This window comes from Saccopteryx leptura, chromosome 3 (genome assembly GCF_036850995.1).
Source record: "Saccopteryx leptura isolate mSacLep1 chromosome 3, mSacLep1_pri_phased_curated, whole genome shotgun sequence".
Classification (NCBI taxonomy): Eukaryota; Metazoa; Chordata; class Mammalia; order Chiroptera; family Emballonuridae; genus Saccopteryx; species Saccopteryx leptura.
In genome coordinates, this window is record NC_089505.1 from 273557661 (window position 1) to 273574236 (window position 16576).

General features: G+C 41.6%; 1 protein-coding gene across 1 annotated transcript in view; it reads left to right on the forward strand.

Moving 5' to 3' along the window:
* The first annotated feature begins 7521 nt into the window (after positions 1-7521).
* The window catches only part of LRPPRC (leucine rich pentatricopeptide repeat containing), a 97772-nt gene continuing 88717 nt past the window's right edge, over positions 7522-16576 (forward strand). Inside the window, exon 1 of the mRNA XM_066378371.1 lies at positions 7522-7724. Coding sequence (XP_066234468.1) covers positions 7576-7724 — 149 coding nt within the window. The 5' untranslated portion in view covers positions 7522-7575. The remainder of the gene's footprint in view (positions 7725-16576) is intronic.

Sequence of the window (16576 nt, forward strand, 5' to 3'; positions counted from 1 at the left end):
CTTAAAATGTTAAGACTTTTTAAGCAAAATAGGCTTTTAAACTCAAGGCAATCACTTGGTTCTTTGCTCACACTATTTTGAATGTATTTGTGAGACAACTGGAGGAGACTCCAAAAAGGCTAACAAGTAATTATAAGTGATCAGTTCTAATTTCTGACCCTTTGTGATTCATCATAAACTGTTAGGATGCTCCCCTCCTCCCTCAAAAAGATTAATTGACCAAAGTGAAAGGAGATTAATGTCCACTGCTTTGTAAATTTCCCAAAGTGTTCAATACCATCCTTTCAGCTCAGAATTTTGAAGATAATGTCTTTCTTTTTTTTTTTTGGTTTTTCTTTTTTAAAAATTTTATTTATTTGTATTTTTTTCTGAAGTGAGAAGCAGGGAGGCAGAGAGACAGACTCCCACATGAGACCAACCAGGATCCACATGGCTCGCCCATCAGGGGGCAATGCTCTGCCCATCTGGGCCGTTGCTTCGTTGCAACTGGAGCCATTCTAGCACCTGAGATGGATGGAGGCCATAGAGCCATCCTCAACACTGGGGCCAACTTTGCTCCAATGGAGCCTTGGCTGCGGGGTGGAAAAAGAGAAATAAAGAGAAAGTATAGGGGAGGGGTGGAGAAGCAGATGGGTGCTTCTCCTGTGTGCCATGGCCGGAAATCAAATCTGGAACTTTCACATGCCTGGCCGATGCTCTACCACTGAGCCAACTGGCCAGGGCCTAAAAAAAAATTTTTTTTAATTGGTCTTAAATGAAAATCTTTATCTTAGATAAGCGATTTTCAGTACCAACAGAGATACTCTGGTGTACTGCAAGAATTTTTAAAACATAATACCTGACTATTTAGTCAGGGGAACTGAACTCTTCTCTCTGAGACTGTCAAAAAAATGACAGTAGCCATCTGGTGTGAATGAATCACGATTATACCTTTTTTTTTTTTTTTTTTAGTCAGATTGGCAAAAATATATTTTTTGGTGTGCTGCAGAATTTTAGTAATTATTTTCTGTGCCATGAGATGAAAAATCACTATCTTAGGTTATAATGGCCACAATCTCAGATATTTCATGTTTTATGTAAAATGATTTAGCAACAACAGTAAATTTTGATGTTCAGGCAACTATTTACTAGAAAAGGGAATCAATCATGTTCCCATAAACAGGTCTCCAACTCTCAGGGGTCTAGACTGGTATGTTTATCTGCTCGTTGGACATGATTGAGTTTAATGTTTTTCAAACTCCAAGTCATGTGTACTAATGAATAGTAAATTCAAAGTGCAACCAGCATTTAAGAACTTTTCCTTTGTGAATATTTGAAAATACATACTAAGTTGAGGAAACAGTAAAATGAACTCCTATACAGATATCAGCTTGATTCACTGATTATCAAGATATTGTCATATTTGCTTCTTATATCATTTTGTTCTTTCATTCTTTGGTGAAGTGTCTTAAAGAAGAGTTCAGAGAGCAAGTTAATTTACTTCTACATTTGCCACCACATATCTCTAAAAAGTATATTTTCTTACATAACCACTATTGTACCAAAAAAGTTAGCAATAATTCTTGGTATTAAGCAATATATATACCTCAAGTGTCTAAAAATGTCCTCTTATAGCTTGTTTGTTCAAATTAAAATCAATCAGCATTTAAAAAAATGAAATAGAAGAAATTAGTTTAGTAAATACTCAAGTGCATAACATGTAAAATAAGGCTCACTGTTTTATGAAACTGATTTTTGTATGTGTATATTTATGGCATTTATAATTTTTTTATCATTGGTCACAATCACAGAATTGTGAAAGCCATTGGTTACAGGCTTCTGGGTCCAAAAACACTTCCAGTGGTTTAAGGAGGGACGTATGTACAGGAAAGAGAGCTCTCTACCTTTGTCCTCTGACCCCTGTGCTTAGAACTCCCTTCGCCACCATGTCTATCATTTCACATCTTCCCAGCCTCCAGGGGCTGAAATGTCATTCTACCACGGGAACTTCTTTTTCCTTTTTCTTATTTTTATTTTTTTAATGTGTATGTGATTGAGACAGAGAAACAGAGAGAGGGACAGATAGGGACAGACAGGAAAGGAGAGAGATGAGAAGCATCAATTCTCTATTGCGGCTCCTTAGTTGTTCATTGATTGCTTTCTCATCTGTGCCTTGACTGGGGGGCTACAGCAGAGGGAATGACCCCTTGCTCAAGCCAGCAACCTTTGGGCTCAAGCCAGCAACCATGAGGTCATGTCTATGACCCCTTGCTCAAGCCAGCGACCTCGGGGTTTCAAACTTAGGTTCTCTGCATCCCAATTCGATGCTCTATCCACTGCGCCACTGCCTGGTCAGTTGGGAACTTCTTCTGTTATCTGCTCAGCTGTCATTGGTTTGCCTCCTCTTTGACAAATGTAATTATTGCCTTATGTAATGATTATCTGTATAGAATAGCATGCATATTATCCTCTCTATAAATTAAGATCACTGAGTCTAGGATGCATAACTTCTTGCCCTGGGATGTAACTTGCTCTGTGCTTAGCTTACATGAAGCAGTAACAATTGAATAAACTGAGTTAGGAGTTTGACACACTAGCTATGGCTTAATAGGCAGTGAAGATGTTGGTGTCAAATATCAGACCCCAAGGAGAGACTGGAGAACCTAAATTCTTAAGGTTTAGACTTGATCATATAAAGCAACAACAATAATAATTGTAGCTATATTATTTTTCAGAGCTTCCTAAATGCCTAGTTACTGTAAGTATGGTACTTTACTTTCTTTAAAATCAATTTATTATATGATTTCTTTCAGATTTTACTTATTCATTTTTAAAGAGAGAGGGAAGAGAGAGAGAGAAAAGGAGAGGAGGAGCAGGAAGCATCAACTCCCAACTGTGCCTTGACCAGGCACGCCCAGGGTTTTGAACCAGCAACCTCAGCATTCCAGGTTGATGCTTTATTCCCTGCACCACCACAAGTCAGGCAGTACTTTATTTTAACTAATATTCAAAAAAAAAAAAAAATCCTGAGAGGAAGGGGTAGGTATCACAAAAAGAAACCAAACAATTAAGCACTTTTGCAAAATCTAGCTCCTAAACAGTCCTTCTGAATGAGATTCTGTTAAGAAGTCATACTGTTCAATGGGACAGGCAGGTTACCTAATTTTTCTAGCCAATGCTTCAGTCCATTTCATAATTCAGAGTAAGCTTAGGGAGAAACCAAGGATGATGAGCTTGAACTTCTCTTCTACTTTGTCACAGCTTCTGGGATCTAAAGAAATCTAAGAATTTGGGAAGTCTGCACTGAAAAACAAGCAAATGTGACTCCTCTTTTACACACACATATGAAACACACAGACACACACGCATGTATGTACTTTGCATGTGTTAACAACTATTCTTCCTTCCAATCTCAATCTAAGGATACATTCCCTGGAAACCTTTTTGACTCCCGGTGAGGCATACTGTCTGATGGAAACATGTTTCTTTCTTTCAGAACTGTTTCAATGTGCAATTCATTTACATAATAGTGTAATTATTTGATTAATATCTGCCTTGCCTTCTGATACTGTAAGGAATGCTCCTCCTTTTGCTCATCTCATTTTTTCTAGCACTGAACTTGCTGCTTGGAAACTCTTAGGTGTTCAATAATAGTGAATACATTCATGAATGAATAAATGACTGCCTAGACAAATTTCAATAGATGTTTCCTACTTCTACAGGTATCTTGGTACAGAAACAATAGAATGTTGGTTGAAGGTTAAAGGTTTTGAGGACAGAAGCAATTAGAAGAGATCATCTATTCATTCTCATCACTGCTTCTACCAGCCTTATTGCATCTGTAACTATGTGCCTTGTCTTTCCTTCTGGGACAATGGCTGCACTGTCTGGATTCTTATCTAAAGTCAACCCCTTCACTGTTGTACCAGATCCCATCCCCTCAGCGTATTCTTTCTCTCTCTCAGGCATTATCAATTTTTCACTCCCTTCTGCAGCACTGACAAATAGAACTTTTTACAATGATGGAAATTTCCTGTCTATGCTGTCCAATATGGCAGCTTCTAGCTACTGGTGGCCACTGAGTACTTGAAACGTGGTTAATAACTGAGGAACTGAGGCCCTGGCTGGTTGGCTCAGCAGTAGAATGTCTGCCTGGTGTGTGGAAGTCCCAGGTTCGATTCCCAGTTAGGGCACAAAGAAGAAGTAACCATCTGCTTTTCCACCCTTCTACTTCCCCTCTCTTCTCCTTCCACAGCCATGGCTTGATTGGTTTGAGCACATTGGCGCTGGGTGCTAAGGATGACTCCATGGCCTCACCTCAGTTGCCAAGCAATGAAGCAGCGGCTCCAGATGGGTAGAGCATTTCCAGGTAGGGGGCTTGCTGGGTGGATTCCAGTTGAGGAACATGCAGGAGTCTGTCTGTCTGCCTCCCTGCCTTTCATATAATTTAAAAAAATTCACTGAGGAACTGAATTTTTAAATTGTTAAAATTTAATTTAAGTTAAATTAAATAGCTATGTATAGATAATTCCCATCAGCATCAAAAGCACTATTATTTCTTTCATCTTAAAAAATGAATCTCTACATATTGGTAGTTACAAAATAGTCACAGGGATTTAAGCAAAGCACAGGGAATGTAGTCTATAATATAGCAATAACTATGTTGGGGTCCTGGAAGTATTGAGGGGAACACTATGTAAAGATTATGATTGTTGAACCACTAAGTTGTACACTTGAAACCAACAAAATAAAATTGAAAGGAAAAACTAATCTACCTTTGACTTCACACCTCCTTCTAATAGATATTACCCCCTTTCTCTGCTCCCTCCATTGTATGCTCTACAAAAGGCTTTGTCTATACTCCCTGTCCCTACTTCCCCTTCCTCAGGTTGAACTCACTTAAATCAACTTTTTGACTCAATACGCCATCAAAATGGCTCTTTGCAGCATCAACAGGGACCTCTGAGCTGCCAAATCCTCTGGTCAATGTTGAGAACTAACAGCAGGATTTTATGTTATTGATAATTCCCTCCTTGAGAGACTTCGTTCCCTCGGTTATCTGGGACTCTGCCATTTCTCTTGGTCCTCCTCCTATCTCTCTGGCTATTCTATCTCTGTTTCTAGTGCTGGGTTTTCATCTTTACATCCTCAAAATATTGAAATATGACAAGCCTCAGTACTTGGATCCCACTTATATTTGCTTCCTAGACACTTTCATCCATTTCCATGGCTTTAAATATTAGGTATAGGCTGTAGATTTCCAAATGTCTCTCCAATTCTGAATTCCAACTTGTATGCATAGAGTCAATTCCCTGCTCACATTTGGATGTCTATCAGGCACCTCAAGCTTAATATTCCAGATCACTTTTGATTTCACCTTTTAAATGTTTTCCCTCAGTCTTCCCAATTTTAAAATCAGTGCTATCTCCATTTTTCTCAGTCCAAAAATTCTGGAGTCATCCTTGACTTATACCCCATAGCTAATCAATCCATCAGTAAATCCTGGTTCTACTATTTAAACAAAGTGATAACCTGTTTCTCATTATCTCACTCCCCCTATCCCCCTGCCAATCCAACTCACTACCATTTCTAGTCTGGATTATTGCAAGAGTTTCCTCACTGATCTCCCTACTTTTATTTACCTTTATTCCCTTAAAATCACCTCTCCAAACAGCAGCCAGAGTGATTCTCTAAAAATACAAATGGATTCAGCCTGACCAGGCAGTGGTGCAGTGGATAGAGCATCGGACTGGGATGCAGAGAACCCAGGTTCGAAACCCTGAGATCACCAGCTTGAGTGCGGGGTTGCTGGCTTGAGCGTGGGATCGTAGACATGACCCCATGGTCGCTGGCTTCAGCAAGGGATCACTTGCTCTGCTGTAGCCGCCCGGTCAAGACACATATGAGAAAGCAATCAATGAACAATTAAGGAGCCACAATGAAGAACTGATGTTTCTCATCTCTCTCTCTTCCTGGCTGTCTGTCCTTATCTGTCCCTCTCGTCTCTCTCACTGTCTCTGTCACACAAAAAAATACAAATGGATAAATATCATAGCATCACACCAGATTTTCTAATGGTTTCCTATCTCATTCTGAATAAAAATCTGTGTTCTTACAGTGGCCTATTAACTAACACCCTTTATGATCTGGTCCCTGAGTACCTCAAACCTCTGTGCACATGTCCTTGCTCTTTTCTTATACCCACACTGTCCTCCTTTCCCCCTCTGAACGGGCTTCACATATCACCCTCAATCCCTGCACCCAGATTTATTTTACATTACAGTTCTCATGTCTTCCCAAACTAAACTCTGGAATGTTTAGTCAGAATCCAGACTTGATCTGTTTTGTTCTCTGCTGTATCCTTATGTCAAATAGAGCCTGGCACTTGAGTATGTGTTCAGAAAGTGTTGAATGAGTGAATAAATTATATTCCTCACGCCTAATAGTATGACCCAGAGTAAACTATTGAACCTTTTTTGGATCTCATTTTCCTCATCTCCCAAAGGAGAGATGACCTAATAATTTCAAAGCACACATTTATTCAGTAAATATTTAATGTAACCTACAGGGTGCCTGGCACTGAGAATGTGAAAAAGGCACACAGTCCCTGGCTCCCAAGGAGCTGTCCAGCGGGATAAACAGTCAAACGGGAAATCATGGAGGGCTTCCAGAGGAAATTTCTTGAGCGTTCAGCTGAGAATGTGTAGGATACAGCTAGGTGATGAGGGAGTGGAAGCCTGTCACGGTTTCCCACGTATGCACAGGGAACCTTTCCAGACAGCAAGCGCTTCCTGTTTCCTCCCCAGATTTAGCTCCACACTCGTAATCACATTGCTCTCGCCTCCAATGCTGGTGCATTTACTGCGGGAAGGGGAAGATACCGAGTTCAGTTACAGCTTTAAAACTATACGACCTTTGCTAGACTCCATATATTTCATGAAGCGAGGCACTGCTTGAGGACTTAGGGTTGGTTGTACCTATATATTCCTTCACACTATCTCTTTGCCCCAATAATATTAATCACCTTATATTTAACCTCAGAGGCTCCGAACACAGTACAAAGGTCCTCAACGTTTTTCTTGCCCCATTCTCTGAAAGTTATGGAACGCCGCTATCAGCGCACCGTCGGCGCTGGGCACCAACACTGCACGCCAGCGACAACCTTAGCCTCGGCGAAGAACTGCTCCACACTCAGGGATCTTCACGGTCGGCTCTTCTCGATACTTCTCGCGTGTTCTGTTAGTTGGCCCCCCGCAAGCCCCGGCGCGAACCTGGGAGGAGTCGACCTCTTCCGACTTTACCAACTGAATAGGGGTGGGGCGACTGAACGTGTCGAGATGAAGAACATGAAATGGAAATAGAGTCTCCCTTAAATAATAAGCTAATCCACGCTTTGACTTTATATCTGGGAAAGGGCTCATATCTACTCAGAGAAATAGGTTTATTTTGCACCTTCCAAGCTAACACGACTCTTTGCCTCCCCTGACGTGTGGCGCTCTCGGCCTTTGGTCTCTCCCGCGCCGGGCGACCCCGAGGTCACGTGCTCCTCCTGTCCTTCTCGCGGAACGTGCGCCCGGCTTTGCGGACAGCCGAGCCATGGCAGCGATTCTGAGACCCGCGGTGTGGCTCCTCCGTGCCGGGGCGGCTCCGCGTCTCCCGCTCTCCCTGCGCCTCCTCGCGGGCGGCTCGGGCCGGCCGCACGCCGCCCTCTGCCCGCCCGCAGCTCGCGCTGAGCCTGTCGCCGGGTGAGTGCTCAGGCACTCCCTTGGCCCGCCTGCAGCTCCTGGGGTCGTGACGCTGGCGCTGGACTGGCCCCTCTATGCCCTTTCCATGACCACTTTGTCGCTCTGGCGTTAAGCGTCCCGGGACCACGGATCATGCCCCCATCAGGGGTTTTTGGGTGCCTGGGTTGGTCGCCTTCAGAAGGTCATGGCCGCAGGCGTGGCATGTGTCCTGCTGGATCCTGCCCTGGGGCGACCTACGGCCTGGGAAGCTTCGGGGGGCCCTGAAGCCTGCTGCGTTGGAGGGGTGTTACTCCTCTCCTTAGGAACGACCGGCTGTCCCACGGGCAAGCATTATTGGTGATCTGTAACCAGCTAGGACTTAGATTTCGAGTTTTATTTTTGTGAGGCTTGGGGGAGAATAGGTTGGGCATTTTGGTTGCGCCAAGGATTAGCTTAGAGATGAGCATTTAATTATTACCAGTTTGGGCTTTTGCCTGAATTTTCATGGAGTTTTCCTCCTAGTATTTGTCTAATGACGTTAGACAAGTTACTTAGTATCTCCAGGCCTGTTTCTTTAGTTATATGGTGGCAGTAGGAAGAGTGTTGGTAGTATTGTATGTAAAGCACTAACAGAGGGCCTGGTACCTAGTACGTGCTTTAATAGTTACTATAATAATAATTATGATTACACGGATATTTGTGGGCCAGCCGGGAAACCAGCTGTCTACATAAAATTACATGGAAGAAATATCTTACGACTTCTTAACAACTTATATTAATAAGTCTTTAGAACATAGCCTGCTTGTAACCAGGAGCCTGCATGGATTTTCTCATTAGAGCTTAATAGTTAACCTTCAGAAGTCATGCGACTGCTTCGCAGAACTACATCTTTTGATTTTCAGAGAATTTCTTTTGACAAGAAATCATGCCAGTTACTCTTTTTTTCCTAATTCTTAACTTGCCTTGGAAGGTCATTGTTATTCATTTTCACTATGATATTTGAGGGAAAAAACAGGGAACACAATCTAGTAGATAGGGTATTTATTATATTATAAAGGGTCTGGGTTTCATTTACTTGCTGGGAACTCTTATCTAACCTCTTTGGTCCTCAGCTTGACTATCTGTACAGGCCTTTCTCACTTCTTTGTCAAGTTGATTGCTTGTCAGTCAGGACTCAAATCCTGTTTCTTGGGAGGAAGCCTTACCTCAACATTCACTCTAAAAAACTACCCTGTTTAATTTTATCATGGCAAGTCTCACTTGTCTGATATTATCTTCTGTTTTCTTAGTAGAAAATGAGTTGCATGAGAGCAGAATTTTGTCTTGTTCACCTCTGTGTGATCAGCTCATAGCAAGGATGAACTATTTGTTTCATTTTTTCACCTGGACACTGAAAACTTTTTCTATGTAGTTTTCTATCCCTCAGCCTCTAAGCATGCCTAGATCTTTCCCACCTGAAAGACAAAACCTTTCGTGGGACTCTGGCTTACTCTGGCCGCTTCCCAATTTCTTCTTGCCTGTATGCCCACCCTTCGTTTCCTCACTTTGCATTCACTCTTCTACCCCTGTAATCATCACTGCAAAAATCATCGTCATGTTTATTAATTTTTTATTGTATATTTTTAAAATATAAAACTCATGTGCCTTGAGGAACGATTGCAAAATACAGGGGAAAAGCAATAAACTAAAAATCATCCTTAATTCTGTCACCAAGAAAGAGCCATTGATACATGTAACTGCTTCTAATTACTTATGTATGTGTGAGATGATCCACATTGAAGGCCTTGACCTCTGGCATGTTCCTGTCTCCCAATTCCCCTTCATGAGACCCTTTTCTTGGCACCAGTGACAACACTCTTTCTTGCTCTTCTTGTTAGGATTTTTCTCACTTGCTTTGTTGCTTTTATTTCCTCTGTCTCTTAAGTGCTGATGTCTTTAGGGAGAACTTGTTCTTAGTTCTTTTCTCATTTTTTTTATCCCCTTTGGGTTACCTGTTCTGTTTTCACAGTGTCAGCTCCTGCCTACCTATCTGATGATGGCATTGTTTCTCCTCCTGGACATAGACTGTCTACTACAGTGGTTTTCAACCACTGGTGTCTGGTCCATCAAAAGTTTCATGCTGGTCCACGAAAGAGTTAAACACTCTGATGTTGTATGAAGATTTTAGACCCAATGATTAGTCGAATATACTCATGCTCAGGGTAATTGCCACTTATCAGCCTGTATCATTGATGAAAATACTATTGAGGTTGTCTTAGATACTTTTGGAACTTGTAGGCTCATTCAAACAACCTTTTGCGCTGTACAGAGCATTTACAAATTGCGCGGTAGACAAAAAGCATTCGGACAAACGCAGACCTCAGTGTATGGAGTTTGGAAATCAAGCACCAGCTTATACAGTGTTGCATTATTATGCAGTAAGATAAAACTATTCGTTGCATATTTCCATTTCCAGCTGGCTAGATCCTCATGGGTAAAAAGGTTGAAAACAACTGATCTAGTAGACATCCACTGGTTGAACTCCAGGGACTTCAGACCCATCACATCTCATATTGGACTCATTTTTCCTCCCAAATCTGTTCCTCGTGTGTTCCCTCCTTTAGTTAATATTGCTATTTGTTTCCTTGAGATTTCTCGTTCATACTTCATTAACACCTACCCCCTATATATTGATTGCACAAATTATTAAGTCCTGTTAGATCTGCTTCATCTGGAATGAATTCCTCTTCCTTCAACCCCCACATCAATCCCTAGTCTTCCCGATAATTTGGTCATGTCATTACAGTCAGACACTGTGGTAGCTCCCATTAGGTCCAAGGTAAGGTGCTTCCTGATCTGCAGATGCCTCTGGAGCCTTGCTTCTTTCCCATGGCATTCTGTATTCTAGCTATACCAAATTACTGTTTTGAGGTCAGCAGGACTTCTGAAACAATGAGCATAAGAATTCCCTGGGGATCTTTTTTTTTTTTTTTTTTTGTATTTTTCTGAAGCTGGAAACGGGGATAGACAGACAGACTCCTGCATGCGCCCTACCGGGATCCACCCGGCACGCCCACCAGGGGGCGATACTCTGCCCCTCCGGGGCGTCGCTCTGTCGCGACCAGAGCCATTCTAGCGCCTGGGGCAGAGGCCAAGGAGCCATCCCCAGCGCCCGGCCATCCTTGCTCCAATGGAGCCTCGGCTGCGGGAGGGGAAGAGAGAGACAGAGAGGAAGGAGAGGGGGAGGGGTGGAGAAGCAGATGGGCGCTTCTCCTGTGTGCCCTGGCCGGGAATCGAACCTGGGACTTCTGCACGCCAGGCCGATGCTCTACCACTGAGCCAACCTGCCAGGCCCCTGGGGATCTTGATAAACATGTAGGTTCCGATTTTGTGGGTCTAGACAGGAGACCGATGTTTTGCATTTCTAACAAGCCCCCGAATGATAAAGATGCTGCTGGTCTGTGGACCAGCATGGCTCTGATGGGCCATGTTGCACATCTGCTTGCCTTTGCACATAATGTTCACTTTTGGGACTTGTCTCCCCTTCCCCTACTCATGTGTTCCCTTTCATTGTGTTTTTTTTTTGTTTTAAGTGAGAGGAGGGGAGATAGACTCCCCCATGCATCCTGACCTGGATCTATCTGCCTGGCAGCCCCCTGTCTGGGACTGATGCTTGAATCAGCTGAGCTATTCTCAGCACCTGGGGTAATGCTAGAACCAATTGAACCCACTGGTTGTGAGGGGAAAAGAGAGAGAAGATGGAGAGGTAGGGGAAGAGAAGCAGATGGTTCTTATGTGTAGCCTGACCAGGGTTTGAACTTGGGATGTCTGTATGCAGGGCTAATGCTCTATCCACTGAGCAAAACAGCCAGGGCCATAAAATTTTTTTAACTGATTTTAGAGAGAGGGAGAGAGGAAAACATTGATTTGTGGTTCCACTTATTTATGCGTTCACTGGTTGACTCTTTTATGTGCCATATGATTCCTTGAAGCTATCAAGGTTGATTAGAAAGTTGGTCATTTGATGGTTGGAAGCCTTTGGAGGGTTTTGAGAGATACAAGTGTTGACAGTTTACAGAGACTAATGGAGAGATAGAGGCTGGGAATTGACAGACCAGTTAGAATAAACCTTGATAACTCCAGAGTAGGCTCCATGGGGCTTCAACTAATTGGTTTGGAACTGAGAAAGATACTTTGTTTCCTTCTGGAGAGAGAGGGAGAGATTGCTAAGGGTGTTGACAGAATCAGAAAGAATAGATTTGGAGGTTAATATAAACAATAATACCTTTAGTTTAGATCCTTAGCATTTTCAAAGTGTCTTTGTTTGAATACATCACACATTTAATCCTCTGTGGGTTGGTATTGCAAATTAGGAAATTGAGGTTTAGAAGGGTGAACTAATTTATCCAGGATCTCCAGTTGGGATTCAACTACTGTAATTCCCATTACAGTTGTAATTCTGAAGTGTTTTGAATATGTTGTAATGTAGGTGCTGGAGTTACTTAAGGACATAAAAAACATTTTAAAAAAATTGTACATGATACATCATGAATTTAGTAATCAAAGACTATCACATGTAAGTAAGCACGTGATAAGATCACAGAGTGTGATCTCTAGAAGGGATTCTTAGAATAATCTACTTCATCCTACTCTCACTTTGTACACCTAAACAGTGTCCACATCACATTATAGGTCCCAACCTGTGAAGTGACTTTTTATCACTTCTTGCCTTAGCTGAGAAACATCCGTATGGACTGGAGGATCCTGAGACAGAGGGGACATCAGGATGGGGGAAAGGAATAGCATTGGTGTTTCAAGCCAGGAGATTTTTATCCAAGTGTGGAATGGTTGCATACTTTTTTATTCTTAGATTCTGTGACTTACCATAAAGCTGTGTTTGGGGGACAGCTTAACTGGGCAAGAGTTTTTGAAGAATCAAGGTCTTGCAAAATAGTTCAGGGAGAATGTTCATTGTGACAGCTCTATAAAAAGTTAGAGAAAAGGGGATCAACAGATGTTTATTAAGTACAGGCAGTTCCTGAATTATGAATGAGACAGGTTCTGTAGGTTTGTTCTTAAGTTGAATTTGTATATAAGTTGGAACAGGTACATTTACCTATTAAATGCAACTTAGATGTTTGTCTTAACATAGTATTTATTTTTACCTTCTGTGCATATAAATACTTAAACATTTTCAAATACAACCTTTAACAATCTTAGATGATGGACTTGATGGAGAGGATGGGACTGGTGTTAGAGATTCAGGGTTTGATTCTGCTGCTGGAGTCAGTTTCTTGAAGTGTAGGCATCAAGGGAGGTTTGTACAGAGCTTTTCTTTTCTTTTCTTTTTTTTTTTTTTTTTCATTTTTCTGAAGCTGGAAACAGGGAGAGACAGTCAGACAGACTCCCGCATGCGCCCGACCGGGATCCACCCGGCACACCCACCAGGGGCGGTGCTCTGCCCCCCAGGGGGCGATGCTCTGCCCATCCTGGGCGTCGCCATATTGCGACCAGAGCCACTCTAGCGCCTGAGGCAGAGGCCACAGAGCCATGCCCAGCGCCCGGGCCATCCCCGCTCCAATGGAGCCTTGGCTGCGGGAGGGGAAGAGAGAGACAGAGAGGAAAGCGCGGCGGAGGGGTGGAGAAGCAAATGGGCGCTTCTCCTATGTGCCCTGGCCGGGAATCGAACCCGGGTCCTCCGCACGCTAGGCCGACGCTCTACCGCTGAGCCAACCGGCCAGGGCCAGCTTTTCTTTTCTCATCACAAACGGCACTAACATCTCAGGCCTTTATTTGGTAGCTGTGTGATAAACCTCTCTATCAGGATCTTGTTCTCTAATTGAGCAGTTCTCAACCTGTGGGTCGGGACCCCGGTTGGAAAATTTTCCGATAGCTTTAGGCGACCCTTGTGTTTTGGTCTGAGAACCTCTGCTCTAACTGCTGTTTGTGCTTCAGTGAGATGAAAAGCATCAGCTAATTCTTTTGTAGAAAACTTTTGGTTCTGGAGTTTCTAGGTTCCTGTTTTCTTCCCTAAATGCTATCACCTGCTGCTCTAGTTCCATAAGGTCTACATTGGTTGGTTCTTTGCCATGGGAGTCGAGTAACTCTGTGATCTCATTTCCACTGACGTCTAACTGTAGTTGATTACCAGTAGCCCTTATGGTGCTCTATTTGTAAGTATAAGTTGTACGTAAGTCAGATATTTGTAACTCCAGAACTTACTGTACTTTGTATATTAAGAGCTTTATTGAGTGCTGTTTTGTTAGGAATTTTAAGTTTTTTTTAAAAATATCATCTTGACAAGGTAGTAGTTTTCTTCAGATGAATGCACTAATGGTTAAACCAATGTTTTTCAGCCTCTGGTCTGTGGACTGGTGTGGGTCCGCTAGTAATTTCATGCTGGTCCACGACAGAGTTAACCATTCTGATGTTGTATGAAGATTATAGAGTCTAAGTTGAAAAGAGCTAGCTTAGACCAAGTACCTTTCCTAGATCCACACAGCTGTTAAATAATATAGCTTGTATTTGAATAGACTTTTTAAAGTAAATCTTTTGCTTTCTGCTGACACATTTTAAAAAAGAGGAATATGCTCTAGGAAATACATAGTTAATATTTATTACACACTTCCTTTGCTGGGTTCTTTATGTGTACTTTCTAAGTAAGTGTTGCCCAAACTTTTGGCATTTGTGCACTGCCTTCAGATTTTTTGTGCAATCTGTGTACTACCTAAACTGTTATTTATATTTTTCTTGACATTGGTTTTAGGTTTAAACTGACATCTTTATCATTTAATTTTGTCTTAAGAATACTAGTAAAATAAAGAGCTTCTTGTGATAATTATTTTATTCTTTAAAAAATTTTATTGATTGATTTTAGCGAGAGAAGAATGGTGTGAGAGAGAGAGAGACAGGAACATTGAACATTGTTGATCTGTTCCTGTATGTGCCCTGACCAGGCATCAAACCGGCAACCTCTGCGCTGTGGGACGATGCTCTCACTGACTGATCTGTCTGGCCAGGGCAAAGTGATGTTAGAGTAACTCATAACAGCAGTGAAGATGAGAATAGGAAAAGGGAGAGTTTTAAGAATGGATATGATTTGTTTGGTGGATGTTCCAAGTTAAAAAGAAATGAGGAACACTTCAATAAAAAGTTTACTTGAAAAAATAAACACCGAGACTATCCAAAACATACAAAGAATTCTATAATACTCAACAAGGAGACACTAATGACCCAACTGAAAATTGGCTGAAGTTCTAAACAGTTTATCAAAGAAGACATACAGAAGGCCAATGGCATGTGAAAAGATGCTCGGTGTCATTTGTCATTAGGGAATTGCAAATCAAAACAGCAATTAAGTAACCACTACATGCCTGTTAAAATGCTTAAAATCCAAAACATTTATGGCACAAAATGCTGGGGGTGGGAGCCATCAGGGAACTGTCGTTCATTGCTGCTGGGAATACAAATTGGTACAGCCATTTTGGGAGACTGTTCAGGAGTTCTTACAAAGCTAAATAAACATAAACTTACCTATGATCCAGCAGTCACACGCCTAGATATTTACCCAAATGAGTTGAAAATTTATATCCACACAACTGTTTATAGTAGCTTTGCTCATAATTGACCAGAATTGGAAGCAACCAAGGTATTCTTCAATAGGTGAGCAATAAATTGTTGTACGTCCATACAATAGAATATTATTCAGTATTAAGAAATTAGCTATAGAACCACAAAAAAACATGGAGGAAACTTAAATGTATACTAGATGAAAGAAGCCAGTCTGGAAAAGGCTATATACTTCATTAGCCAACTTGATAACATTCTGGAAAAGGCAAAACTATGGAGAAAAGTGACAAGTGTTTGCCAGGGAAGAATTCAGGCTGGTAGGGGAAGGGATGAATAGGTGGAACACAAGGCATTCCTAAGACAGTGGAACTGTTGTTTTTTTGATACTGTCATGCATGTCATTCATGTATTTGTCAAAACCTGTAGATAAGTACACACAGAGAATGAACCCTATTATAAAGTACAGACCGTAATGTCTCAGTATTGGTCATGTTTTGTGACCAATGTATCTCTCACTAATACAAGATGTTGATAGGGAAAAGTGTGGAGGAGGAAGAGGGCATATGGGAACTTTCTGGACAATTTTTTTGTAAACCTAAAAATACTTTAAAGAAGTAAGGTATTAATATAAAAAAGACAAAACCTTTTGACAGATAGAAGCCTGCTTGTAATAATCTAGTTCTTGTACCTTTTGAAATCCAGATGCTCAACTATAAAAGTGGGGTTTTTTGTTTGTTTTTTGGGGGGTTTTGTTTTGTTTTTGCACTAAGTCAAAATAAAAACAACCACCATCAATTTTTTAAAAATGAGAAAAATATCTTTTAAATGCCAGATTTTGCCAGAGAAAATTCATGGGTAACCTGAATATTAATGGTGAGTGCTGGAGACTTGGGAGGAACTCCTGAGCCGTTTATGACAAGTTACATGGTTACATCTGTTTTGGTTATTGGCATTTGGAGGCAGTGTGTTCCAGCTTGTGCCAGCCGATGGGTAGGTGCCTGCCTTGCATAGACCCTTCGTGACCCCTGGACTTGCTCTTTTCTTTCTATCACAACATACCTATTGCTCCAGGCTGTGAAAATTTTGTTTCCTTCAGGATGTGTCCAGTGAATTTAAAAATAATTTCTGGGCCAAATAATAAATGTAGAAAGCACCACCATGTGAGGAAGCGCTGGAGAATCCTTTTGAAGACTGAAGAGTCCCTTGACTTAAATATGTAATTCTTCCCTTATGCCAATTTATTTTATAGCAGATTTATATTTCATCTTAACTAATGAATGGGTATTCTTCACACACTTATGTTTACTGGCTGCATTAAAGAGCTA